Source organism: Penicillium antarcticum (genome assembly GCF_028974205.1).
Source record: "Penicillium antarcticum strain IBT 31339 chromosome Unknown utg000004l_segment0_segment0, whole genome shotgun sequence".
In the NCBI taxonomy this organism is placed as follows: domain Eukaryota; kingdom Fungi; phylum Ascomycota; class Eurotiomycetes; order Eurotiales; family Aspergillaceae; genus Penicillium; species Penicillium antarcticum.
Genome location: NW_026695302.1, coordinates 1338846 through 1364622, shown reverse-complemented (window position 1 = coordinate 1364622; position 25777 = coordinate 1338846). Strand labels below are relative to the sequence as shown.

At 49.9% G+C, this 25777-nt stretch overlaps 16 protein-coding genes across 16 annotated transcripts; 8 read left to right on the top strand and 8 right to left on the bottom strand.

Annotated features, from left to right (window-relative positions):
• Positions 1 to 84: 84 nt before the first annotated feature.
• On the top strand, positions 85 to 810 carry N7508_004504 (lumazine synthase RIB4; the record flags this gene model as incomplete). Its single annotated transcript, XM_058462570.1, has 3 exons — positions 85 to 127; positions 184 to 349; positions 411 to 810. 3 exons carry the CDS (start codon positions 85 to 87, stop codon positions 808 to 810), a joined length of 609 nt encoding a protein of 202 aa, XP_058321195.1.
• Positions 811 to 970: 160 nt separating this feature from the next.
• On the bottom strand, positions 971 to 2137 carry N7508_004503 (proteasome core particle subunit alpha 7; the record flags this gene model as incomplete). The annotated part of the gene is made up of 5 exons (XM_058462569.1): positions 971 to 1297; positions 1350 to 1676; positions 1774 to 1932; positions 2004 to 2069; positions 2135 to 2137. The coding sequence occupies 5 exons, from the start codon at positions 2135 to 2137 to the stop codon at positions 971 to 973; spliced, it is 882 nt and encodes a 293-aa protein (XP_058321194.1).
• Positions 2138 to 2833: 696 nt separating this feature from the next.
• Positions 2834 to 3632, top strand: N7508_004502 (uncharacterized protein; the record flags this gene model as incomplete). Its single annotated transcript, XM_058462568.1, has 2 exons — positions 2834 to 2932; positions 2991 to 3632. The coding sequence occupies 2 exons, from the start codon at positions 2834 to 2836 to the stop codon at positions 3630 to 3632; spliced, it is 741 nt and encodes a 246-aa protein (XP_058321193.1).
• Positions 3633 to 4373: 741 nt separating this feature from the next.
• N7508_004501 (mating alpha-pheromone PpgA) lies at positions 4374 to 4694 on the bottom strand (the record flags this gene model as incomplete). Its single annotated transcript, XM_058462567.1, has 1 exon — positions 4374 to 4694. One exon carries the CDS (start codon positions 4692 to 4694, stop codon positions 4374 to 4376), a length of 321 nt encoding a protein of 106 aa, XP_058321192.1.
• A 758-nt stretch (positions 4695 to 5452) lies between these two features.
• N7508_004500 (isocitrate dehydrogenase (NAD(+)) IDH1) lies at positions 5453 to 6967 on the top strand. The gene is made up of 5 exons (XM_058462566.1): positions 5453 to 5525; positions 5595 to 5649; positions 5706 to 5780; positions 5838 to 6741; positions 6805 to 6967. The coding sequence occupies exons 1-5, from the start codon at positions 5496 to 5498 to the stop codon at positions 6890 to 6892; spliced, it is 1152 nt and encodes a 383-aa protein (XP_058321191.1). The 5' UTR covers positions 5453 to 5495; the 3' UTR covers positions 6893 to 6967.
• Positions 6968 to 7210: 243 nt separating this feature from the next.
• On the bottom strand, positions 7211 to 8097 carry N7508_004499 (18S rRNA methyltransferase BUD23; the record flags this gene model as incomplete). The annotated part of the gene is made up of 2 exons (XM_058462565.1): positions 7211 to 8027; positions 8075 to 8097. The coding sequence occupies 2 exons, from the start codon at positions 8095 to 8097 to the stop codon at positions 7211 to 7213; spliced, it is 840 nt and encodes a 279-aa protein (XP_058321190.1).
• A 172-nt stretch (positions 8098 to 8269) lies between these two features.
• N7508_004498 (uncharacterized protein) lies at positions 8270 to 9022 on the top strand (the record flags this gene model as incomplete). The annotated part of the gene is made up of 2 exons (XM_058462564.1): positions 8270 to 8339; positions 8391 to 9022. 2 exons carry the CDS (start codon positions 8270 to 8272, stop codon positions 9020 to 9022), a joined length of 702 nt encoding a protein of 233 aa, XP_058321189.1.
• A 582-nt stretch (positions 9023 to 9604) lies between these two features.
• On the bottom strand, positions 9605 to 13649 carry N7508_004497 (GTPase-activating protein BEM3; the record flags this gene model as incomplete). The annotated part of the gene is made up of 2 exons (XM_058462563.1): positions 9605 to 10200; positions 10250 to 13649. 2 exons carry the CDS (start codon positions 13647 to 13649, stop codon positions 9605 to 9607), a joined length of 3996 nt encoding a protein of 1331 aa, XP_058321188.1.
• Positions 13650 to 14154: 505 nt separating this feature from the next.
• On the bottom strand, positions 14155 to 15181 carry N7508_004496 (histidinol-phosphatase; the record flags this gene model as incomplete). The annotated part of the gene is made up of 3 exons (XM_058462562.1): positions 14155 to 14391; positions 14437 to 14973; positions 15023 to 15181. The coding sequence occupies 3 exons, from the start codon at positions 15179 to 15181 to the stop codon at positions 14155 to 14157; spliced, it is 933 nt and encodes a 310-aa protein (XP_058321187.1).
• Positions 15182 to 15650: 469 nt separating this feature from the next.
• Positions 15651 to 16130, bottom strand: N7508_004495 (uncharacterized protein; the record flags this gene model as incomplete). Its single annotated transcript, XM_058462561.1, has 1 exon — positions 15651 to 16130. One exon carries the CDS (start codon positions 16128 to 16130, stop codon positions 15651 to 15653), a length of 480 nt encoding a protein of 159 aa, XP_058321186.1.
• A 705-nt stretch (positions 16131 to 16835) lies between these two features.
• Positions 16836 to 17261, bottom strand: N7508_004494 (ATP19 family protein; the record flags this gene model as incomplete). Its single annotated transcript, XM_058462560.1, has 3 exons — positions 16836 to 16887; positions 16975 to 17102; positions 17214 to 17261. The coding sequence occupies 3 exons, from the start codon at positions 17259 to 17261 to the stop codon at positions 16836 to 16838; spliced, it is 228 nt and encodes a 75-aa protein (XP_058321185.1).
• A 551-nt stretch (positions 17262 to 17812) lies between these two features.
• N7508_004493 (uncharacterized protein) lies at positions 17813 to 19012 on the top strand (the record flags this gene model as incomplete). Its single annotated transcript, XM_058462559.1, has 3 exons — positions 17813 to 17955; positions 18088 to 18631; positions 18683 to 19012. The coding sequence occupies 3 exons, from the start codon at positions 17813 to 17815 to the stop codon at positions 19010 to 19012; spliced, it is 1017 nt and encodes a 338-aa protein (XP_058321184.1).
• A 256-nt stretch (positions 19013 to 19268) lies between these two features.
• Positions 19269 to 20536, bottom strand: N7508_004492 (isocyanide synthase family protein; the record flags this gene model as incomplete). Its single annotated transcript, XM_058462558.1, has 3 exons — positions 19269 to 19700; positions 19760 to 20154; positions 20197 to 20536. The coding sequence occupies 3 exons, from the start codon at positions 20534 to 20536 to the stop codon at positions 19269 to 19271; spliced, it is 1167 nt and encodes a 388-aa protein (XP_058321183.1).
• A 137-nt stretch (positions 20537 to 20673) lies between these two features.
• On the top strand, positions 20674 to 22150 carry N7508_004491 (uncharacterized protein; the record flags this gene model as incomplete). The annotated part of the gene is made up of 3 exons (XM_058462557.1): positions 20674 to 20931; positions 21015 to 21599; positions 21647 to 22150. The coding sequence occupies 3 exons, from the start codon at positions 20674 to 20676 to the stop codon at positions 22148 to 22150; spliced, it is 1347 nt and encodes a 448-aa protein (XP_058321182.1).
• Positions 22151 to 22296: 146 nt separating this feature from the next.
• On the top strand, positions 22297 to 23094 carry N7508_004490 (uncharacterized protein; the record flags this gene model as incomplete). Its single annotated transcript, XM_058462556.1, has 1 exon — positions 22297 to 23094. One exon carries the CDS (start codon positions 22297 to 22299, stop codon positions 23092 to 23094), a length of 798 nt encoding a protein of 265 aa, XP_058321181.1.
• Positions 23095 to 23576: 482 nt separating this feature from the next.
• N7508_004489 (isocyanide synthase family protein) lies at positions 23577 to 25014 on the top strand (the record flags this gene model as incomplete). The annotated part of the gene is made up of 4 exons (XM_058462555.1): positions 23577 to 24075; positions 24123 to 24386; positions 24433 to 24554; positions 24604 to 25014. 4 exons carry the CDS (start codon positions 23577 to 23579, stop codon positions 25012 to 25014), a joined length of 1296 nt encoding a protein of 431 aa, XP_058321180.1.
• Positions 25015 to 25777: the final 763 nt, after the last annotated feature.

Here is a 25777-nt window from a genome sequence, read left to right as displayed (position 1 = left end):
CGAGCTTTCTTGATTCACCATACCCCTGTTCAATTCCCCTACACTCAATCTATCATCTCAAATCACATCTTCAACCACTACGAGATGACTTCCATCAAAGGTCCCGGCGCTGCTCAGACCCACGACGGTGAGAGAGGCAACCCCACCATTGAGGCCACCCTGCTGATCACCGGTTGACTCTAGGTTCTGGACTTCGCGTGGCTATTATCCATGCCAGGTGGAACACTGCCATCATCGAGTCACTCGTCTCGGGGGCAAAGAAATCCCTGCTGGCGGCTGGTGTGACTGAGGACAACATCTCCGTCCAGACGGTTCCCGGCAGCTATGAGTTGCCTCTGGGAGTGCAACGGTGAGTCCAGCACGCTTCTACAGCCCCCTTGGCTATCATTTGTCTAACTTCTCACTCCTAGGATCTATGCTGCTTCCCAGCTTCAAGCCAACTCCTCCGGCGAGGGCATCAGTGCCACCGATTTGCTGTCATCTCCCACCACTGAACCGTCTGGGTCTGCGATATCAGCAACCCCGAAGAAGCCCTTCGATGCTATTATTGCCATTGGAGTCCTCATAAAGGGTGCTACTATGCACTTCGAATACATCGCAGACGCCGTCAGCCACGGACTCATGCGCGTTCAGCTTGATTCGGGTGTCCCGGTCATCTTTGGATTGCTGACGGTGCTGACCGAGGAGCAGGGTTTGGAGCGAGCTGGTCTTGGTAAGAATGGTATGCACAACCACGGTGAGGATTGGGGCAGCGCTGCTGTCGAGCTGGGCCTGAAGAGGAGGGAATGGGCTGAGGGCAAGATTCTCTAAAGTTTTCGAAATATCGCATGACAATGAACCTCCAGCGTACGTGCTGTGGCATGTACCTTACTGAGGCTTTATTTGGGATGGCAGATTGTTTTCATGTGCAGCAAAAAAGGAACAGCTCCACAGACACATAATTCTTTGGCAGCATAAATTATGACACGGTTTACTCTTCCATCTGTTCACCTTGACCCTTGTCTTCCTCCTCCTCGTCATCCCCTTCCAGGGCCCGCCGTGCGGCTTTCTCTGCTTCTTCAAGGAGCTCCTTGGGAACTTCCTCATGGCGGCCCTTGGTAGGCCCATCAACTGAGCTGATCCATGTCATCTCCAGCTCGAATTCCTTATCCTTGCTGTCTTCGTGGGCAACGTAGATGATGCGGGCAGCTTCCTTCACGCCATCTGCCAGAGACAGATTGCCAGAGGTTAGGTCTAATTTCTCCAGCTCGGCTTTGGCGGCCTGTCGTCCTTTGCCGGTAGCAGCACCGTAATAACCCTGAGATTTTCTCTTAGTACTCTGTTGACCACGCGTGCGAGACTTGGCTTACCCAATACAATCCACTGGGCTCGATCATGTAGAGGCCAGGCCCTCCCGCCTTGGCGCCTGGGACCTTTCCACCAGAGCCTGACTCGGGTCCGCTGCCAACCTGTCCATCAACGGCGAGTTCTGCCTCGGTATCCCAGCCACCAACGATCGCGGTTACACCAAACGGCCGTACGCTGGAGTAAAGCGTATAGGCCTGCACGTATCCTCCTAAGCGATTGGCAAGCGCCGAGGTCGGGATGGGGCCTTTGTATACGCCTCTCCACGAGGAAGCCTCATCTCGAGCTCTGGAAACGAAGTGACGGCCATCGGGAACTAGTCCAGCAGAAACCTGGAGAAAGCTGTGGTCAGTAACAGCCTATCAACGTTGACTCCTTATTTGTACGCAAATATGTTATCAAGAGCAACGGGGTCTCTGGATCTCTCACAATGCCGACATGACGATCGACTGTCGCGATTCTCTTGTTGGCTCCTGGTTTTAGAAGCTTGCTGGTGATGATCTTCTCCACTGCCAGCACCACACCATCCTTGCACCTGATGCCGACGGCAGTACCTCCATTCTCAACTGCCTTCACAGCGTACTCGACCTATAAAACGTGGTAAGTATCGGATAGGCAAGTTTACAGCTCATTTCGGAGCTAGGTAGGATCCGAGTTACCTGGAAATTCCGGCCGTCTGGCGAGAACACCGAGTTGGAGAGATCGTAACCTGTACCAATTGATGTCTAAGAAATAACTCTGTTAGCTTCATGGAAAGATAGCACACCAGGGATGCGTGGAGTTCACTGACCATGGCTTTGGTGAGACTGCGATTTGGTGTGCTTCAAGGAGGACGTCACCACAGATGGGGAGAAGTCGAGATAGTAAAGTCTGAATCACGGAAAACGAGAGCCGTGATAATTCAGAGGTACAGTAGGGGACGAAGTGAGGTTGGAAGCTCTGGGGGGTGATGGATAACAGTTCCTAAGCAGTGACGCTGCGCGTCACGGGGTTGCCTGCCAGCTCCTCGTCACATGACTTTGGAATCTCTTGGATGTGGCAGTACTCCTGCACACTTGGAAAAGACCAAATCACTCGAATCTGGAAGTGCTTTATTCTTGAGTACTAACTTGAGTACTAACTTTAGAATACAAGATAATTACACTTCATTTTCATAGGTAGCAAGTATCATGTTGTTTGGGTCATCCGTCTCGAATCTTTGAACCAATCCAAAGGCTTGTCGAGAGATTACCTATATCTCCCGTCGGTTTCAATATGGGATTCAAGACATCACATGTATTCATAGTATGAGGCAGCTTCTGTATTATGACTGGGCACATTATAGCCGGGTTTTACTGCATCGAAATGACCCTAGTGGCCCGAACTGCAGCCCAATCCTCAACTATTTGGGCATATTTGCCCCTCTGATATCCCACTCTCCGAATTTCTTCTCTCCCGTCTTCGTACAATCGTTTCTATATATCACTTTTACTATATTTGAGTCCGGCCCATGTCTTCCTCTGTACTACACCAGTGCCCGCACTGCGGGCATACGTCTGACATATCCAATTCTCTCGCAGCCTTTATTGAGAACCCCTACTGTAAACAGGTAGCTTGCGCCTTCTGGCTCTTACCTTTTCAAAAATGCCAACTAAGAACATAAACAGTGTGGTCTATCTGCATCTGAAAGCGACCAGAAAATGCAAGATGACCTGGCAGATTTGTTTGATAGACAAATGACTATGGCACAACTTCATACTACGAATAAAGATGAAGCTACATTCCCATCTCAAGTGCCACCAATCTCCTACTCCATTACCCAGCACTATCATCACTCGGCCCACAAAGTCACCCCAAGCATTCCTATCCAGTCTAGCATTGATGTTCTGAGGCATCATGGTCTCGATCCAAGCACCATGACAACCAGTCAATTGAACCTCTTTGACAACGCCGACATGGAGCAGAGAGAGCGACTGATCCAGACATGGCGACTCTATTCACAGCTCTCAGACAACACCCAGTATCATACAATGCATGACTTTGTCATGGATGACAATGAAGATGGGAACCCCGACGCTGAACCCTACATGATATCTGGCTATGAGACCATTGCCACTGGAGCCGCTCACTCTCTTCCCAGTAACCTCACAAATGACCTCCCGAAAGAGCCAACTACAGGAGAGCCATACACTGGTTCAAAGGACCCTGTATATCAGGGTCAGCAGTGGTGGGAGTTGACAAACGCTGGCCCGATGGAATCCCATTACGGGGCATTTGAACAAATGAGGCGTTATTCTGGTTACACTTAGGCGTTTGGAACCCTTTGAATATGATTTGAACGAGATATCTGGAGCCACAGATAATATGGCTCTTTGGCCCCACCCTCTAGAAGCATAATGATTAGAAAGAGTCTGCGTGACAAGGCATCAGAGGCCCACTGCTTTGATACAACAGGGGACCTAGATCTGTTGATAGCGCTGTGGGGTATTAGACAATTTCCGTACGAACTCCTCCCAGCGAGTGTACTATTTTATGCCTTGTTTGGATCCTAACTCGGTCTCTTTTTTCACCTCCTGTTTCACCTCTATTTTGTTCATTTTCGAGTATCTTGGGTAAATCAATTAGATCAAGGTAAGCTAGCGACGTAAAAGGATTTATAGCAACAGTCATAGGCAGGATTCCCCGTGGATAGCGTTTGGAATTCACTTACGTCTACATAACAATGTCCCGAGAGGATGTGGATTCTTCCATTTTTCTTTGTTAGATGCTATGGATCAATCAACTCCCAATCAATTGCCGTCTCCAAAAAAAAAAAAAACGCAAATGTATGGCTAGTCAATTAAAGGAGTGTCCGCCATGGAAATTCACATTCAGACCAACATGCCAGCCCTGGCGTGGGTGCCTTCGTACCTGGTGAAAATGTTGTCCCGAGTAACGTTTGGAGATCGGGGCTACTGATGATACGCCCAGAATCAACGACATTGAGGTTTGTTGAGCCTTTTAAAACATCAGTATATTGGATAGAAAAGAAGAGAGGTTGCAACATACGTTTACTCCTCCTCATCGAGGGCAGCCATAGCGTCAGCGAGAGCATCGGCGGAGCGCTTGACTTCGTTAGCGGCCTCGGCGGCACGCTTGGCCTTGAAGCAGCCCTGTCCGGGGTGTCCACACCACTTCTGGAGAACGAGAGGGTGGGAGCCAGCCATGGCATCGGCGAGAGCATCAGCGTGGCGCTTGACCTCGAAGGAAGCATCGGCGGCGCGCTTCATCATGTAGCAGCCCTGGCCGGGATGACCACACCACTTGGGAAGAGTGGCAGCCTGGACGGTGGAAGCAGCCAGCATGGCAATAGCAACAGAGTGGAACTTCATCTTGGAGAGTTGGATGAAGCTGGAAGGTAATTGGATTGTATTGATGAGCGCGAGACGAGATGGAAACAGAAGGCTTTGTGAAGGATGTCTGCTTTCAAAATCGAATACTCGAGCAGATCCAGGCCTTTTATGTCCAAGATACCAGACATACTTGCTGGCTCAAAAGACTGGAGTTGCTGTTGATCAAAGAAGATGTCTATTGAGAGCCCCAATCAACCAAGCGCTGAATAGAGGCATGGCTTTGAAAGACGTTATTCATCATCGCCTCGAGCGACACCAGATCAATAGACTCAATTAACCATGGCGAAAACAGTTGTCAGGTCAGCCATCGGTCCAAGGCTTTGTTCACGCAGTACACTAGGCGAGCTTATTAGTGACCCCCGAGAGCTGAATAGAGGCATAACCGCGAGAAGAGTTATTGAGCATCACCGCGAAGTATACCAGACCGATAGAGTAATTCGCCACCGCATGAACAGCTCTCAGATCGGCCATTGTTTTGTTGCTGTTAACTAGCAAATTGGGTGAATAAGGTATATTCTTTTTGTCCGAGTCCACAAATCTGCTAGACCTGAAGCTTCGCTCAAATAGCATGTAAATAAGAACCGAAGACAGCTGGATTGCTGTATAGATCGTCAATAGGAGGGTTTCATTGTTTAGGAAGATAAGATCGGGCCGGCGCTAACCACAGTCGCGCGATGCCGAGCCCATCCGGAGGCTTTTTTTCCCGTTTTCCCTGTCTGATCCTTCCCTTTCCCCCCTTCTGATTCTCTCCACATCTCTTTGAACTGCCAATTCCTCAAAATGTTCTCCAGAACGGCTCAACCTGCTCGGGTATGTTTATTTATCTCTTTTGAAGTTTTTACCTTTTCCTCCCCGGCTTTTGGCTAACACCCCAGCTAGACCCTGCTTCGCGCCTCCGCAGCCCCCTCTCTGGCTCGCTCCGTTCCCGCCAGATGTATGCCAATTGATCTGATCTCTAATTTCCTACTTGCCACTAACCTCTGCGCCTAGCCTTTGCCAGTGTTCAGTCGGACATTTTCAAGCCCACCAAGTATGGCGGCAAGTACACCGTGACTCTCATTCCCGGTACGTCCCTACTCTTTTATGCGCGTGTGTCTTCGTCGTGATCTGACACATTTTCAGGTGACGGAATTGGTGCCGAGGTCGCCGAGTCGGTCAAGACCATCTTCAAGGCCGACAACGTGCCCATCGAGTGGGAGCAGGTCGATGTCAGCGGTGTCGACACCGGCAACAAGCACTCCGAGGAGCTCTTCAAGGAGTCCCTCGCCTCTCTCAAGCGCAACAAGCTTGGTCTGAAGGGTATTCTCCACACTCCCGTCGAGCGCTCCGGCCACCAGTCCTTCAACGTCGCCCTCCGTCAGGAGTTGGACATCTACGCCTCCATCTCTTTGATCAAGAACATCCCCGGCTACCAGACTCGCCACAAGGATGTCGATCTCTGCATCATTCGTGAGAACACGGAGGGAGAGTACTCCGGTCTCGAGCACCAGTCCGTTCAGGGTGTCGTTGAGTCCCTGAAGATCATCACCCGTGCCAAGTCCGAGCGCATCGCCAAATTCGCTTTCAGCTTCGCTCTTGCCAACAACCGCAAGAAGGTCACCTGTATTCACAAGGCTAACATCATGAAGCTGGCCGACGGTCTCTTCCGCAGCACATTCCACAAGGTCGCCGAGAACTACCCCACCCTGGAGGTGAACGACATGATTGTGGACAACGCCTCTATGCAGGCTGTTTCCCGCCCCCAGCAGTTTGACGTGATGGTCATGCCTAACCTGTACGGAGGTATTCTGTCCAACGTCGGTGCTGCCCTCGTTGGTGGACCTGGTCTTGTCCCCGGTTGCAACATGGGCCGTGACGTCGCTGTCTTTGAGCCCGGTTGCCGTCACGTCGGTCTCGACATCAAGGGCAAGGACCAGGCCAACCCTAGCGCCATGATCCTTTCCGGATCCATGCTTCTGCGTCACCTCGGCCTCGATGAGCACGCCAACCGCATCTCCAAGGCTGTTTACGATGTCATTGGCGAAGGGTGAGTCCCGCAGTTCTTCTGTGTCAATTGATATAAGTACTGACATCAACTTTTTCATTTTAGCCAAACACGGACCCGCGACATGGGTGGTCAGGCTACCACTCACGAGTTCACCCGTGCTGTTCTGGACAAGATGGAGGCTTCTCTGTAAATTTTGGAAACCATCGCGTTCCACTGTCCCAACTGCTACGATTGAGGATGCTGCCTGCCGATTCCTGAAATGCGGTGGATTCTGCAACCATGCATCGGCCGGTGTGGTCCTCATTGATGTATTATCTTCATTTCAATTTAGCTCGAAACGTCCCCCGGTTATAGCAATAGACACCTTTTTTCGTTTGTGATCATAACTTCTTCATTAAATTGGGTATATCAAAATCGCATAGGCTATCTTCAGCCATGTTTGTATCATGGATCTCGGTAAGAAAAAAAGAACACTTTTAGCCTCATACTGGTTCGTCACAGCAGTCAATCAGAACGCAATTCGTCGTTTCCGGCCAGTGTATTTCGAACTGGCCTTGACAACCTTGCCCTTCTTCGCCATTTGTTCTTTTTTGTTCAAAATCCAAGCCTTGTCTCCCTTGCGAGGCGCTCTAGCGTTTCCGATTTCCATAGCCTTTCGTCGGGCATCCAAGACGCTGACATCGTCCATGCCATTCACAACACCGGTAATATCACCCGGCAGACCACCGCCACCCACAGTCAGAACAAGATACAGTTTGCTACTCTTGGTGCCGGGGTCATCCTCGAGGATACCCGCACCAAAGCCAGCCTTGATTGCTGCGCCACTAATCATACTCCGCTGAATATCATTTTTCGGGTAGAACTGGCAGACTGCGCGCCCACCTCGGCGGAGGCTGGCGTAAAGACCTTCAAAAAAGCGGCGAAGGCGGCCTTCCGCGGTGACATCGCTAGTTTCCGCATTGCAGAGCCACTGGATAGCACTGATACTGATCGCTGCATCGAAGGTTCCGGGCCGGAAAGGAACTCCTTGGCCAATGTCGGCAAGAAACAGATCACCTTCCACGTCACGTTGGAGGGCCACATCCAACATGCTGGGTGCGATATCCATTCCAATCCATGTGTGCGGGCCACCTTCTTCGGGGGAGACTTCAGACAAAATTTCGCCAGACAGACCGGAGCCACATCCAACATCAAGGATAAAGGAAGGCGATTTGAGATCGAGAAGTTCAAGAGCGCGGTGCGTCATGTTGGCCTGAATGTTGCGAATTCGCGAAGACTTCGTGTACTTTCGTGATTCATTGTCATTGTAAAAGAGATCGGCGGGACTGAATCGAGTTAGTTAAGGCATTTTGACTAGGAAGAGGGAACATACAGAACATCCTCAGGGCGCGACATGGTGGTGGTGTTGGCGAGAGTTGGGAGTTTGGAAAATCATAAATTCTTTTGGGATGTGGTGGGGCCTAAGGCCAAAACGTCCACGTTCTCCGATTGCAGCGATTCTTGAAGCTCTTTGCTTCTGCACTCCTCTCCATCTTGGGTCTTGCTCGATTTGATCTGGATTTTGACCATGTGGATTCTACCGCTGGTGGGATACATCGGGGTGGTGGTTGGGTTTGCTTTTCTCACTCTGGCCATAGGTAAGGATGCGAGGCAGGAGACTAAGAATAGGAACTGACTTCAATTTATAGCTTCGGGGCTCTATTATCTCTCCGAATTGGTTGAGGAACACACCGTTCTTGCTCGCCGACTCTTGAGTCGACTGATTTATGGCATCATTGCAATCCAAGTGCTTCTCATGCTCATTGACCGGTTCCCCGTGTCATTATCTCTGCTGAGCATTATTTCACATCTGGTCTACGCCAGCAATTTGCGTCGATTCCCTATAGTGAAACTCTCCGATCCTCTTTTCATCCTCTCCTGTCTTCTTGTCGGCACCAACCATTGGCTATGGTTCCGCCATTTCTCGAAGCCCTTACCTCCGTCTGCGAACAACTGGCGCCAACCGTATGGGGTCAATTATGAGGAGATGCCTTCTTTCTCTGAAGTTGCATCGTACTTTGGACTGTGTGTTTGGCTTGTTCCGTTCGCCCTCTTCGTCAGTTTGAGCGCCGGAGAAAATGTGTTGCCCAGCATGGGATCTGAGTATGTTACTGGGGACCGTGTCAACTCTACTAGTTTGGGTCATAGCCGCGGTCCCTCTGATGGCAAGTCCAAGAACAAGGGAATGGCCAAGGCACTGGTGGACGGGGTCAGAGACTGGACAAGAGAAAATGGTGAGCTCATGGGTCTCTGGAGAGGAGAACAGACGAGCCGATTCTAGGCGGATTTTATGTCAACTGTTATGCCTAGAGAATACTAAATAATTTCACGAGTGTCACAAAGCGTATGAATTGTATAAATTGTATAGACGAATAGATGAAAACCTCCGAGCCTCCCACCGCATGACCGCAAACGGCCAATTTGCCAAATAGAGAACAGAGAATATGGACAACATCAAAGAAGCGCTGGGAAAAGAAAAAAGAGAGTAAGGTATAGAAGCAAAAAAGAAGAAAAAGGGTATAACGACGGTCAAAGTTGCTCGGGTCCACGTTGACTCAAAAAAGATGGATGGGTCATCAACCTTAGGCGCGTCCAACGTCTGGATTACCATTATCATTAAACATTCCCTCGCGACTTACATGGCTGAAATTGCCAAGGTAGAGTCATCATTCCGCGTGCAAGTCGTGATTTGTCCGGACCAAAGTGGAGTGAACCACTGCAAATGACCGAAAATTAGAAAGGCGACATACATCAAGAGAAAAAGAAAGTTGTCTTGCAACTCATTTCCAGCTTTTGAGTCTGCAAACAATTAGGAGTGGACTGCAAAGAAGTCGCAAGGAAGCGACTGAGCGCTCTTGTCACTTCACAGACTGTCCATAAAGAGCATCGAACTCTCGCGTCGTTTCGTTTTCGCCGAGCGAGTGTCGTCTGAGTTTGGCACCAACATGCCGTTTAAAGAAGAATAGGGTGCTGAGGATCCGGGGGGTTGATTATATTGTTCATGGCGGGATGCCGTTTGGTCATAACTCGGTTGCATTGGGATGAACCCAGTGTCATAGTGTGTTCTGGATCCCGAGTCCGCAGCCTCAGTGTTTCTGAACGAGGTCTGCTGATAGGAAGGTGTTGGAATATCGGAGAACATTTGATGGCGAGGGGAACGAATATCATCGGGCGAGAGTGTGTGGTCAACTGTCAGCTCCGTAGACTTGGTAAAGCTCCTGTCGTCGCCAAAGATGCTGTCATAGTCTGTAAGGAACATGGAGAAAACGGGTGCCGGGATGTTGAGAGTTGGGGCAAAGACAATGCCCACGTTTCTGACAGTCATCTTGTTGACATCGGAGTTGTTGACAATTTCAAGCAAGAACTGGGATAAAGCTCGCAGCAATGCCAAATTGGGCCTCGGCAATCGATGCACCAGAGCGTTGAAGGCTGCTACCTTCTTTTGACGATCATCAAGTTCTGGTAAAGTTAGCAATGTTTCGGCAACACCAATGGAAAGGATGCATACCGAGAACGCGAAGGAAGTCCAGATGAAGCTCTCGGGTCAATACCGTGGTTGGAAGCTCTCGAAGATATTGTTTGAAGAGAGAGGCCACGGCGTGGACATCATAATACTGATCGCCGGATACAAAATCAACATCACCTTCAGTGTTGAAACGTTCCTTCAAAGCTTTGATCACCACATTCGAGCCACTCAACCGGAATATTCCCTCTTCCAGGGCTGCTTCCTTGGCGTGCAGGTATTCAATACAGCGATAAACAACTGCGGGCAGTTCCACATCAATGCCCGGCGGTGCACAATCTTGCACAGCCTCTGCTAGGGGTATACCAAACACCGGTCTAACGGGACCGTTTCTCTCCGCCTGGACATTGCTGGTGGCAACCAAGGTTTCACTGCTAGCCTGGGCTTGTGCAGCGAGATCAAAGGAAGACCGGGTGCGGAAGCCCCATATACTGCGCTTCTTCTCTTTAGTTGACGTTTTTGCCTTGTTACCCCAGGCTTCCACGTCTTGGATGACTGATCCGTTTGTAGGTCCAGATATGAGCCTAGGGGACTGCAGCGGTTGTTCAGGAGAGGACATGGTCATGTCTCTGAACTCCGTCGACAGAGCTGCCGGAATCCGTGGAGATCGAGGTGCCTGTTCGAGGGTGGAACCGATTGTGGGAGGCTCCGCTTGCACAGCATCATCAAAGCTAAACCCCTGCACAGAGCTTCCATGATCTGGATCGGGACTATCAACGCCCCTGCCAGAGTTCTTGCCTCCGTTGTTGAATAACTTAGACCTAGGATCAGCTCCAGATGGCTGTTTCCCTTGAGATTGGTTGTGATCTTGAGGCGAAGCTTGACCCTTGGTCACGCTACTACGCTCCTCGCTCTCAGAAGAAGCACTCTCGACATATTCCATCAGAGCATCCACCCAGGCATCGCGCTCTTCATCGCTTTCGGCACAGAGGACATGTCGGACGAGTGCAGACGAATCCTTCTTCTTTGGTTCCAGGACCAGGAATGCATGGCGATACTGGTTGTCGTCCTCGTCTGCTGAGTTCGATGGTTGCTGATCGCTGGATTTCGGCGACTGCTTGCCAATCTGCGCATGATGGAGTTTAATCGTACCCATATGGGGACCACCTGGGGACTCAAAGTATCTCAGTTCGGGTCCATCAAGAACAAAGTATCTTGCTTTCCAACCACCGAAGTTTTTGCCTCGCTTCGTCAGATAGCCTTCCTTCTGGGGATTTCCGTCGGGCCCACGAGGCATATCTGACTTTGCAGACCCAGGGCCTTTCAATAGGCTTGTCTCGTCATCTCTAGGCTCAATGGCATCGTTTGTCAGAAACTGGCAAACAGCCAATGCTGCATTTTCGTCCATTGGTGTATCCAAGAGACTATCAAAGTATGCATTCAATGCAGCACGCCTGGAGTCGACCTTTGCGGGAGAGTGGCCATTGAATATGCTTCTATCAGGCAATTTGCTGGCGAACGAGGAGGTCTTTCTTATTTTCTGGTCCAGAGGAGGCAGAGCCCCGATGACCTTCTCAACTCGCCAGAGTTCTGAAATCTCTGATCGAGAGATCACACTCAGCGTGAACACGGGCTCCTCATCCAAGGGTCGAGACACCATATAACTGTTCCGGGAAGGCCGCAGCCGTGACGATGATACTCTGACTTGGATCAAAGGAAGGGCATTTGGGGGCAGAAGTAGACCGGGGTATTCATCTGATACCAAGCCTTGGTAGATCCTGTCGTCCTGGAAGTATGCAGACCTTGGGCTGTCAATTTTGACCGTAGGATCAATTGAAGGCATAGCCCCTACGGATCTTCCATTTGAAGGAACTGGGGCAAAGTTGGAGGGATAGTTGCCCATTCGGGGAGAGAGCGGTAATCCAGGGGTCTGATAACTAGCCGTCATAGGATTCGACATATCCCGTGGCATGCGAGGTAAAGGAGACCCAATGGGTCGATCTTCTGGTCTCGGGCTCAATGGCAGTCCAGGGCTCATAGGCATGGGACCAGCAGAACGCCCGTTAAAAGAGGAAGCGGGGGTAGCTTGCGAGCCCAAAATAGACCCCAAGGAACTAGAATCGCCCACGTTCGGTGGTGATCTTGTAGCAAGTTCTCTAGGAATGGTCTCCGGGCTGCTAGACACCGCTGCATCCCGAGAGCCAGAGGCGCCTGATTCAGTCGTCATATTACCATAAGCGCTGATATCATTCTGCAGCGCAGCTTCGCGGTCCTGGTCATCTTGCTCTCTCGTCTTTCGCCTTCCGCGATCCATGCTTCCGCTCGTTTGCTGGGCATCTCCATAATCGGAATCAGAGTCGGAAGACGACAGTGCCCTTTTTGCTTCTGCTTGTTGAAGGTTCAAGGGCGCCGGTGGGGGCTTACGACTGGGATGGGGGAATTTGCTCATTCCATCAACCGGCGATGGAATGTCCGTGGCAGACACCGGACTAGTAGTACTTTCAAAATCTCTCCGTGTCGCCTCTGAGGGCGGAACAATAGAAGGCTTGCTAGCTTGCCGCGAAGCATCTTTGCTGTCGCTCTTTGTCGACTGTTCATCAGTCACGGTGGCAGAGGCCAACAGGTTTGTGGTTGGCAACGGAGGCGCCTCTTGAATATCTTTCAGTTTCTTCCTATATTTATCTTTCTCTTGGAAAGCACGCTCCAAATCCTTGTTAAGACCAAGGATCAGAGCCCTTTGCTTGTCAACCAGTTTCCAAAGTTGCGTATTCTGAGAGGCCGCATGGTGCTTCTCTTTCAGAAGGTGCACAATGACAGCCTCGGCCGAACCAGCGGCATTGATGAGGTTATTGATATCGGCTGGACTCAGGGAGTTCACGTCAAAGGCAGATCTCTGGGACGTGGAAGATAGAGAGGAAATTGCGGAATCGATCGATGAGGTACGGGGCATGACACGGTGGGCAGGGCGATCGCCAGGCATTGAGTGCATGGAGTTGACGGAGGAGGATGCAGATCGATCGGGCTCAGGCGCACTGGGAGTTTTCGGTACATTATTCTCATCCAGTCGTCCGCTTTTTTGGTCCGATTCGGGCCCTGTCATTATAGGAGATTGCGACGAGCTATGGCTAGAAGACGGAGGTGCTGGAAATGTAGCATTGGCTACACGGGCGATTGGCGATCGATTCTGGGAAGGCGAGGGGTTGGAGGATCCCGGGGACAAAGGGCTCTGTGAAGAAGCGCCGTCGACGCGGTACGACTGGGGTAAAGAACTAGTATGCAACGGAGACGGTGTTATATGCCGTGAGCCAGGAGCAGGTCCTGGGCGATCCGATCGAGCTAGATAATCCCGAGGGATGAGGCCGTTGTTCATCGATGGGTAGGCAGAGGACAGGTTTCTCGGGGTCGATGAGCTCTCATCGCTGCCTCGTCGCGGAACTTGCGACATGGCTGGTACAGGGATCGAGACTCATCAGAGGGTCACGTTGGGGGGCAACACGAGGCAAAAGACCGAGGGGCGAGAGCGCGGAACCCCGGAAGCTGAAGCTTAAGCGCCAGGGAGACAAGAGGGGCACCTCAACCGATTGGTGTAGAAATTATACTCGAACAAAAGAGAATAGCTGGAAGAAAGTGAGGTGGGGGGAAGGGGGAGGAGGAAAAGGGGGTTCAAGCTAAGTGAAAGCTTGGGAGTAAAAACACCAATCTTCGCGAGTGGAACTTTAAAGAAATGAAATGAAGAGAGACGAGAGAGAAGATGATAAGGACGTGGCATTGTTTGGCATCCAATCCCTTGCTGCTCTTATATAATTTGCGATGTTCTTGATCTGCATATAAAGCGGTCCCATAGTGCAAAGTATACGAACGTGGTGTATATGTTCTGCATCTATTGTTCTCATGCCCTCTTCCTGGTCAAATACTATTGGCTATGCTCAGTCGGTCCCCAAGTATGTATTTTAAGACCAAAATGCCATCTTCCCCAAGTCTTCTACTGAGATGTATGCTATTTGCGTGTTGGGGAACCTCGCATCGGGCACATTCGAACCAACTGTTGGCTCTAGTTGCAGATAATGCAAAGTTGAAATGCCAGCGCGATCCAAAAACTCCAACACACGGTGGAAATTCAGGGCAACTTGATCAACACCATGGCTGTCATCGGACAGACAAAAACGACCACCACGCGCGCCAAATTCCTGTCATCCGTTAGAATGAATCGGTAAGCATCGCGAGTGACCAACCTTGCAAATCTCTGCTTTAGGGTATGGCTCACTCATGCCCTTCCGAAGTGCAGCAGAGTTGAGCTCCAACATGCCACCGTAGGAGGCAATAAAGTCCAAGTTCCGCAGGACTTTGCTCCAGACCCTAGGCCACGAAGTGAAACTGCGTTCCATATCATCACTCTTGAGACGAATCAAGTCAAAATGACCTACAACAAGAGGTTTCAATTGCTGCAGCATATCTAGCTGAGCATCGAAATAGTCCTCGAACAGCCGCTCGTCAGTACCGCCAGCTAGCTCTCGGGCCTGCTCATACATAGGCCTGTCATAGTCGATCGGCACAGTGTGCATATGATGGATTGAACCGATAAAGAATTCAAAAGGGAACCGAGAAAGTGAACGGTCAATGAGTTCTTTTGAGGCAGGGCGAATCCAATCAATCTCGAACCCGATGATGATTTTGATCTGCGAGGCATATTTCTCGCGCAACCGGGCTGCTTCTTCCCAGTAGGCGGCTTCATTTGCTTCGTGACTAGCCTCTGTATTGCCGGACTCAACCTGCAGACAATTAGGCAAGAATTAAGCCGATGGCGAGCGTGCTACATACTTCTTCGGGGTAGAAATCTTCTTTATGGCGGGGCATATGCTCAGTCAAGCAGAAGACTTGCATCTTCTTGCTGATAGCAGTCCGGATCACATCTTCCAAAGAATTTTGAGCATGGCCTGGGCAGAATTGGCCCGAATGACTATGGTGTGAGAAAGGCATGAAGGAGTGTACAGAGTACAGACCAATTCCACCGGTGATAAGGATCCCCACCCCGCCTCCACTACAAATCCCTGCTACAGAGTACATGTACTTGATATACACATTGCCTTGCTAAAAATGGGTATATATTGACCTAAGTAGCCCGTCCCATTGGTAGTTTTCTCCTTACAATCATTTCCGATGCTGCAGTGCAGCTATGCAGCTATGCTGCGACTGTCACATATTCCCAGTCACATGGCGACTGTGTATCGAGCCTGAGCAGTGATAAATTGGCTTCGATTGGCTTTGGTATGCAAGACATCGAAGCATCAAAGCCATTTCTGTCTCATTGCCTCATTGCACGAGTGAGCGAAGCGCCGGTGGCGCATTGCAAAGCTACCACGGCGTGTCTCAAGTGCTGAATGAATAGCCAACAGAAGCATCATATAGTACACCAACGGTGATAAGATAGCCAGCAATGGATGAATATTCAGCCTGTCGCCAGAACTGTAGCAACCACATATTCCCCATCATGAGAAATGGACAGTTTGGCAACTCTTCCTTCATTCCCATCTTCATTATTTCCCAAGTAGATAATCTCTGGTCTTCGACTCACACCCTCTCCAAAGTGCCCCCCATCTTCCTGAACCCGGATCATAACGTCCTTCCACCCAAGTGAGGCCGCACCTGCCGGCGCAGCTTTGCGCGCAGCCTCCTTTGCGGCAAATCGTCCGGCCAGCCATCGCGTTACGTCTGACGGGACCGGAGGCGGGTGTTTGTGACAGAAAGAGCGTGCTTTAAGGCTATCACCGAAGCGCCTGTGGAAATCCTGCTGTTCTTGATCACAGAGGATGCGGCGGGTGAAGCGCGTGAGGTAGTCGCCGGGATGCGTAAGGAGACGCGTTATACGCGGTATATGGACAATGTCTGTACCGATGTTGAGAGGAAACGGGAAGGAAAGAGGTTTCATGGTGATAGCCCAAGTGTTGACGGTTGTGTGGAAAGGATTGCATAGAGATACTTGGAGAAATAGCGCGGAAGACAGTGATTGCCCGTGGAGCTAAGCTGCCCAGCTGGCTGCCTCAACCCGTGCAATGCATTCTGATTTAAGGCTCATCAGAGAACAAAGGGCAGACATCTCACTTTGCATGTTATCTGTCCTTCTGGTTTACGCCATCTACGATCCATCCTGAGATATTATTTATGCAGGATTACTACAAGCGCCCCGAAGCTAGCCGAACAAGGCGCCGGACTTGCAGAACGGCAATCCCCTGACAGAAAGACCATCGGCGCGCAACTATAAAGTGCAAAGGTCCAAAAGCCCAGTCCGGAATCGGACCGAAGTGACCACAGGTCCCCTTTCTCATCCTCCGCAATTGAAACCCCTCAGTCGCGTGCGCAAACACATGCGAGGAACAAGTCCTAGGAAGAAAATTTTCTATGCAGCGTACACGCCTCCTATGTACAGATAAATCAACCTCATCCGCAAGCTTTTCCAAACCAGTCCGTGCAGCTTCCCGAAAGATATCGTGGTCACAAAAACGTCACGGAAGGGCGGATGCATCGTTTTGCGCTATAAATGGCACGAGGACGGGCGTGCGGGTCAGTTGAATTCAAGCTTCCGAGTTGCTTATTCGACCGCTCCGTCAATTAAAAACCGGATTGAAGGGGTTGTCTAATGTTGGTTGGGCTTCTTCTCACCGCCATCAACCTCCTTCATGAAGTTCCTGGGAAGCAAGCAGTCAGTATTATACTCGGTAGTGTCTGTGGAGCATTGCTTTGCATGAAATTTATTGGAATGGCGTTGCACATACTGGATGAAGTTCTCCTCATCCTTGGAAGAAGCGTTGATTGGGGGACCCTGAGCGGTCTTGGGCTTCTCGCCACCGCTCATGGCAGCCCAGGAACCGGCGAAGATGCTGCCGAGGGTGGCCATGGCAAGCTGGTGAGATAGAAGGAACCGGGTTAGCTCTCATGTTTCACAAGTATCCGCACGAAGAGAAAGGGATGGCGGGTGCGCGGCGGTCCCCGCGGGTAGTTCGGTAAGACTTACGACGTGAGAGCCGACCTTCTTGCCGGCGATCTGGTAGTAGACAACCATTGTGTAGGTGTGAAATTGGGATGCAGCTAGAGGTTCAACGGGCGATGTGGACGGAATCCTCAGGCTTGGACCAAGCGACGAGGTCGGCACGGAGACCGCCTTTCCTGATTTGGTTAGATAGATCAGCTGACCTCGGAACTCATGCGTGACTCATGAGTGACATAAGCCTATCATGTGACGAGCACCCGGGTACGTCCGAATCGACAACCCCGGAGACGTCACTAGCATATATCGAGAGAGGCGTTGAAATCGCAAAGTATAACAATCTCTCGCCCAGATGGTGTTGATATTTGGGTGACTCGGCTTATCCGCTCAGGCCGAGTAGTCTACCAATCCCGACAACGGGATTTCGGGAAGTGAAGGTATTGCATACTCCGCATGTATACCCCGGCTATGTCTGCGCCTTCGGCTATCCTAGGCGGTTAATTTGAGGATTCTCTTAAATACTATACCGCTTCTCCCCCTTGCGCGTTCTTCATTCTTTCCACTCTTTTTATTTCTCCCCTCCCCCCACCCCATAGACGCTCCCTACATCATCTCTGCTTTCCATTATGGCTTGGGGCAGTCAGCCAGAGCCCCAGTCTCCCCCGCAGGACTTGTTGGACAAGCCTGTAATCCGTGAGAAACTCCCCACAAAACTGCAACAGCTGGTCGATCGTGATGAAGACTTCTACGACGATCTATATTCGCAATAGTACGTCAGAATTCAAGTTTGGGTAGAAGTTGTCGCGTGACCAGGACTTAAGGGCTCAGGTGTCCCACTTTCCGACTCACCCTTTAACTCCAACGTAACGCGAATTCAAATACTAATGGGCACCTCCGACAGCTCCGTCAACTCTACTGATACACCGTATCGATATGCTGCGTACGCCAATCGTATTCGTACCATTCTGGTCTCTGCCCACCGTTATGTTGCCTACACCTCAGACATCGGCGAGTCCTTCCGTCCCATCGCCCATCCATGGCTCGTTCGATCGGCCTATGGTGTCTCATGGGCCTATCTATTAGGCGATGTCGGTCATGAGGGCTACAAGGCCTATTTGCGCAATCGGAAAGCTCTGACGCCCGCCGGCGAGGCATACAAGGACGCCAGCGAGATCTCACAAGATCAGATCATCAAGGGCATGGCAACCGGCAACATGACAATTGGAAATCAGAACCCCGAATCCAATGATGCGCAGTCTAACTGGCCCACCCTGGAAATCCCACTTGCGGAAGATTATCGTATGGTCATGGTAAAGCGCGCAGTGTTCCAGAGCATCGCCAGTATGGGACTGCCTGCCTTCACCATCCATAGTGTGGTTAGGTACTCGGGGCGTATGGTGAAGAACGTTAAGGGGGCGTTCATCCGTACCTGGACACCTATTGGGGTATGTACCCTTTCTCCAGACCATGATGTATGCTAACCATGTTTCTCATAGCTTGGTCTCGCCGTTGTTCCGTTCCTACCTTACATCTTCGATCACCCTGTCGATGAAGCGGTTGAATGGGCCTTCCGCACTGGTCTCCGTGCCTACGGCGGCGAAGCTGCTGTTCGTCCACTGCCTGGTCGGAGTCTCCCACCGAGAGAGGAAGAAGAGAGCCGCGCCGTAGCGGCGGCAAATATCTCATGGGAAGAGTATAAGGCTGAGCGGGAACGATCTCGTGAGCTTCGTCGCCAGACTGAGGAGAGCAGCAGTCGTGGAATCGCATCACTTACCAGCTGGTTCGGAAAGTCTGAAGCAGACTCGGAGAAAAGGAAGAAGGATTAAGGTCATTGAACCTGCCTGAAATTCATCTCTAGAGTATTTCCTAGTCTCATGTATCGCTCATGAGCACCTCTCCCCCTTGTCACCTCTTGTACATACCACTATTACCTCTCTCATTTTCTACGTTAATGATATCCACCCGTATTACTAATACGTATATACCGTTCATACTTCTGAATAAAATCGTGTTTTTCATCAACCACTTCCACTATCTCACAAAAAGATAATGAATGGAGCTGTGCTGTGTGGCTGAACCAGATCAGGCATCATTCGGTACCTTGAAGCCTTCCACCCGGACTGACTTTTTCTGACACACAATCAAACGAGCCAGCTTCAGGCGATCATCTCTCCCGAGCACCTGTCGCCTTTGGTGCGGATGCTTCACAATCAACCCAGCGTAATCATGTTGGAATACCACATCCGCAGACCACTCATACATTGGGGACCGCTCTCGAAAATAGTATGGTCTGCCGTGCTTCATGACCACCTCATACAACTTGCGGAAGTCTCGGGAGTTTCCCGTCTTGATCTCCCCATTCGAAAGTACCACCACACTGGCGTGCCAAGGCATGTCACCAAATATGTCCCCTTGGCGTAACAACGGGATGGAGATCTTGTTTCGTCCTAAAGAAGGATGAATCGATAGTCGAATATGTTCCCCCAACGTGCTGTTAATTACAGCCTCGTATGCCTGGCCGTTCTCAATGTCAGACCTCCAGATTAAGCACACCCTGAGCACCTTCAACTTACAATAAGCCGATTGATCATGGTCTTGACCCTGCTGGACACCTCTGTCGCATACAGCGCTGGATCAGCTACCACAGCGGGGTCCAATCCCTTGGCCCATTTCAGATCCTCAGAGATCCGACTAATGTAGCTCTCATAGGTTGTCATAGTATCAGGGTTTGTCTTCAGTTCCTGGTTCACATCAAATCTTGGATCAAAATACGGGGGCGACATCAGCCTTTCGCGGCAAATAGGAACGAGACGTATGTAATCAGCCTTGGAAATCTTCTCGCCATCACCGATTTCTAGCAGATCCATCAACCGAATGAATTGGATTGAAGAGAAGCGGTTCTGGTGGGCAATATTTCGCAGTTGAATGCCATAATCGTAAAATTCATTGGCCGGAACACCAACCAGATCTGCACCGTCAGTCACATTCGAAAATCCAAGGCATCACTTACCATTATACACAGGCCCATCACAAATGAGGATCAGACGGGCACCGTAGGGATAGACTGCTGATATCTCCTCACACAGGTGATTCAGTCTTGCCAGACCCAATTCGTCTCCTAAATCAGCTCCATCGCCCAGTACTTTGTCCTGGTTTGGGTTCTTCCACGGAAATGCAGGCAAAACCATAGTTATTGGTTGGTTTGCTGCTATATCAACCTTCAGCTTCTCCGGCACCGAGTCAAACACCTTTCCAATTTCTTGACCATCTTTGCTTTGATGAAAAGAGAACCGATTCAGAACATTGACGACTTTGTGAGGCACCTCATCTGGCGTGTATTCGAACCTCATGATGAAGAGGGTAAAGTGAAGAAGGTGCCAATGAATTACGGAGAGATATGCAAGGGCTCTGCAAGTCTACCTGAGCAGTCACATCACCTACATATTCCCCCCTCTCGCATTTTTCTATTCTTACACCATCTCGTCCGATGGCTCAGAATACATCCCATCATGGTGTGGAATATTCCAGTTCTACCGCCGATTCCTCTTACACGACATCCGCCACGACCTACACCACTTTCAACGAGCGCTCTCCGTTATTTAGTTACCCGGAGTGTGTTCCTAAAACCCAAGATGTTTGCGAAGATGACGAAGATGAAGAGCGCAAGCGCGACAATAATAAAATCCCCGATGGAGGGCTTGTGGCTTGGACTCAGGTTCTGACCGGACACCTGGTTGTCTTCAATGTATGGGGCTATATCACATCGTAAGGGACCCTTTTTGAGACTTATCTCAGCTGTTGATAGACGATAGGTATGGATTTTTCCAGGAATACTACGTCAAAGCCCTAGATGCTAGCCCAGCCAATGCATCCTGGATTGGAGCGATGCAGATGTTCCTCGTCCACTTCCTGGCGACTTTTTCGGGCCGAGCAATGGACACAGGATATTTGCGCCATTGTATCGCTCTTGGATGTCTCTTTCAAATCGCCGGTGCGCTTGCAACCTCATTCGGGACTCAACTATGGCACTTTTGGCTGGCCCAAGGCGTTCTCAGTGGAATTGGTCATGGCCTCGTCTTCAGCCCTATGATTTCGCTGTATGCAACCTATTTCTCCACCAAACGAGTGATGGCTGTGTCGCTGGCTTCTTGCGGTGCAGCGACTGGCGGAATGGTTTTCCCCGTGATTGCCTACAAGTGTTTCGACACTATTGGATTTGCTTGGACGGTCCGAATAATGGCGGCTATCATACTCGCCAACAGCCTTGTCATTGTCAAGTTCACCCGGTCAAGGATTGTGCCCAGGAGTATGCCTCCCTGGGTTGATTTCAGTGCATTCCGCGAACGATCCTATCTCCTCTTCTCTATAGGATCGTTCCTGATCTTTGAGGGTATTTACTTTGCATATATCTATGTAAGTATAGCCCAACTTTGGAAACACCAAGCTGATTTTCTGTATAGGTCCGCCAATATGCCCAGGTCCATACTGGATTTACCCCGAGCGATTCACTTATTCTTCTGATCATTATGAACGGAGTGGGGGTTCCAGCCCGTATCGCAGCTGCATTTGTGGCAGATCGCTGGATAGGTGTCGTGAGAACCTGCATTGCAGTATCCATCCCTTGCGGAATTGCGGTCCTCGCTTGGATTGCAGTTCACACCCATTATGGCATGTTCGTCTGGGCCGCGATATATGGACTATTAGTCAACTGTGTACAGAGCCAAGTGCCAGCTGCCAATGCTTACTTCGGAGCGAAAGACCCAGAAAAGTCCGGAACGCGTGTTGGGATGATCACCACGATCAACAGCATTCCGCTGCTGACAGGCCCTTACATCGCAGGAAAGCTGATCGATCTGCGGGGAGGCGACTACCTGTACGCGCAACTATTCGGTGGCCTTTGCATTTTGATTGGAGCATTGTTTGTAATGGGATCTCACCTGTCGGAGGTCAAAACATGTACATGAGTTGGTTGTCCAATGGCTATACCAAAGTCGTGTTAGTCACTTACCAGCCACAGCCAATACATGTAGCTCCCTCCTGATATCTCCCCTGGAATGTGCTCGTTCTCGCGTTTTCCCCTTCCACAATTGCCATTGACAAAGTGCACAAAATGTCTCATCGTGCGAGACCTCTTCATTACCACATTCCATTATTCCCTGGATTCCAGCTGCTGGATGTAGCAGGCCCGCTAGACATTCTCAACATCCGCACACAGTACACAGCCACTGCGGACATCTCCTTGACTGTATCAGCAGAGACATTAGACCCAGTCTCGGTGAAACCAGTGCCACCCCCTCACCCCAACTGGCATTTTGACCTCCCCGAGTCCGACTTGCAGGCCTGTAACCAACACATGGTGCCACAGCGCACCTTTACAGAAGTTATCTCTGCCCTGAAGGAGAATGCTACTAGCCGCGACATCAAACCCATCGATGTGCTGATCATCCCCGGAGGTCTGGGGACGCGACTGGACCGGATATACGGCAAGTCTGACAAGGTCTCCAATACACAGCAAGTCCGGGACTTTATCACTGCTGTTGCACCCTATGTTCGTCACAGCATCATCACTATATGTACAGGGAGCCACGTCCTCGCACAGACTGGGCTACTAGAAAACCGTCGGGCAACAACAAACTCCGCCCGCTTCGATGATGTTGTTGAACAGACACCCCAGGTGAATTGGCAGCGCGACAAACGATGGCTGCGAGATGTCGTGCCAGTGGACGTACCAACCAACGCCTTGCAGCCTGGAACTGAGATTTGGACCTCTGCTGGGATTACCGCTGGTATCGATGTCATGTTAGAGTTTATTTCTGCCCATTATGGTGGCGTAGAGATTGGAATACAGACTGCTAAGCGAATGGAATATCGCTGGGAGCGGGAGCGGGCGGCATCTTACTTCTTGTGAAGTGAAGCTATACCTGTGGCGCACACAATTCGACGCCAATTAACAACGCCTGTTTCGAATCTTTGTCTGTGGAATTAATATGGTAGTCACAGTTCGCATTGGAATATGTCTTGCAATTTAGCTCGCTGTAGCAAGATACAAATAGGCAGCACTGGATCGGCACTTCCATTCCTGTTTATGAAGGGATGAGTTCCACCATGGAACATGATATGATGTAGCGAATTTAGTGATTTCTGCCGAAACCATGTGGCCTGCGTACTGGGGTAGACTAATCTAGGCATCGGAGAGCAGCGAAGGTCTCATGTATTGACATAGTTCCGTGATAGGGTACGAAAACGCGAGAGAGAAGCCGAGAAATGAAGGGAGAAGGTAAAGCACGTATCTCAATCAGACGAGAATGTCCAAAATGTATAGACTCCCAATTCTATCCCGTTGATAAATCTAAGCTTATACTTCACCTCACTCCTCAGGTCAATATCAACATGCTTGCCACAAACTTAGTCAGAGCACATGCACATCTGGACTTTGTATCTTCTGACCGAGCTGCTCTTGTCCCAAAAGCCCGAGTCCTTTTTCTTCCAAAACCACACCCAGTACCTCGAAAGACAGATGATGCGCTTGCTCAGATCAATACGCCGGTGATATGTCCCGTACCCGCGCAATTGAAGGCAGAAGAGGTAATGGACATCGTGGAAGGATACGGCTATCATGAACGAACAACAGCGGCAAAAGAGTGGCTTGGGCGATCATCTTTCATACCGCGCGTACAGACGCATATCAAGAATAACAGAACAATTCCTCTGGTACTACCTGCCTTCCCAATGAAAAGCAACAACCGCATGGAGAAGGTGCTAGGCGCATTGCCAGATCTTGGGGAAGAGCTTGGTTTGGCGAGGTTGGTAAATCTATGTGGGGATATCAAAGCCGTGTATCCGCCGGGTGCGATTGTGGTTATTGTCACTGACGGAATTTGCTATAATGGTATGATGATGCCTCTAGTCTGAGAAGTTTGCTAATCTGAGATCTAGATTTGACTGGGATCTCCGATGCAGAAGTCTGGGACTATGGAAGCCGACTACGGGATATTGCCACTGAAAAGAGATACGGATGTATCCAATTCAATCGAATCATGAACCTACTTGGTCTCTATTGCCGCGAGAAGATCTCCAAGTCTGAATATGTGAAACTCTGTGGTGTATCACGAGCAGAGCTTCATCGGAGGCATGGGAGACCTGGATTTGATGTTGATGGATTTTTGAAGAGCAACGAAGACTATCTTCGGACATATAATGGTAGGCGGTATCATCTGGAAGAATTATGCAAGCTAACTTGCTACAGGCTATGATAAGTTCATGAAGATCGATCTCAAGTATAGTCCGGCGACCAAAGACTGTCCCGGGCCAAAGCAATACAAGAAGAGCGTGAAAACCATAGCAAAAGCTATGATTGTTCGGGGGGTGGTACGTTTTCTTCAAATCAGCAGAGGCACACTCGCTCACATAGAGACAGGAATTTGCAGAGCTCTTACGCCAGGTCTACCCAGATTCATTGCGTCTCTCTATCCATCCCTCATCGGGACAGACGAAGCTATCTTGTCCCTTGATCCCACAAATAGACTCATTCTCCATGAGTCCCTGGCACTGCAGTATTGCAGTAAAACTGGACGGTACATTCCTCACGGCTCACAAGTCATCGCACAGGCAGAACTTCGACCTTGTGGAGAAGAATGGACAGCCATATTTCTTCCGAGAAAGCTCTCCGCTGTTCAAGTGGGACGTCGAAGTCGAATTTGAACATCAGTATGAACAAAGCCTTGTGATTCGACAAAAAGATCCGAATGAGCAACTGTCTGACTCTGACCTAGACAAGTTGGCACATCTGGCTATTAAGCATAAAACTGTAAAGTTTGACTATATTTGATACCCTGTATGAAGATGATGTCTTTCAATCAATATTTAAAATATCAATCGGGTTCTTTGATTCAAAGGGTTGGATTTTCCAGCTATATTTCAACACCAAACCCTGTTATACAGACGTCGAGATTCCAGAGTGATTTCAATGAACCAAGTGAAACCTGCAGCCAATAGCTCCATAAATTGTTCAAAACTGTGGATTCTGAACCTGCAGGGGCTGCACCCACCAGGTGATACAAACAAATAAGCCTACACTATTTAGATCTACAATGGAAGGACAAATATCGTCAAGGAGATTCACTCATCCCATTCAGTCTCATATCTAGAGACCACCATATACTCGACAAGTCCATACATCTGTACAAATCACAAAACAAACTCAAAAACACAATGCTACAACAGAGAGACAGTGAGGAATCGAGAGAGATAAAAAGAGAGAGAGGGGGGAGGAAATGGGGGAAGAGACCACCAAATGCGTCAGGGGAACCCAGCCACCCAAGACCAAAATTAATGTGCAAGTCCAAAGACGAAATGACCAATAAATCATAAGAGCTTCCAGGTAGAGACATGAGCCAAAGGTTGAGAGAAAATTTTCATCTCATATTCAATTGTCACCGTGCCTTTGAAAAGGAAAAAAGGGAAAAAAAAAAAGGTATTTGGTGAACATAAGGGGGAATAATTCAAGAAATGAAAAAAGCGACACACGCAGCGACGACCAATCGTCGCTCGGAGTATCAAATGAAGAAGGAAAATGGCCGATCAAAAATTGC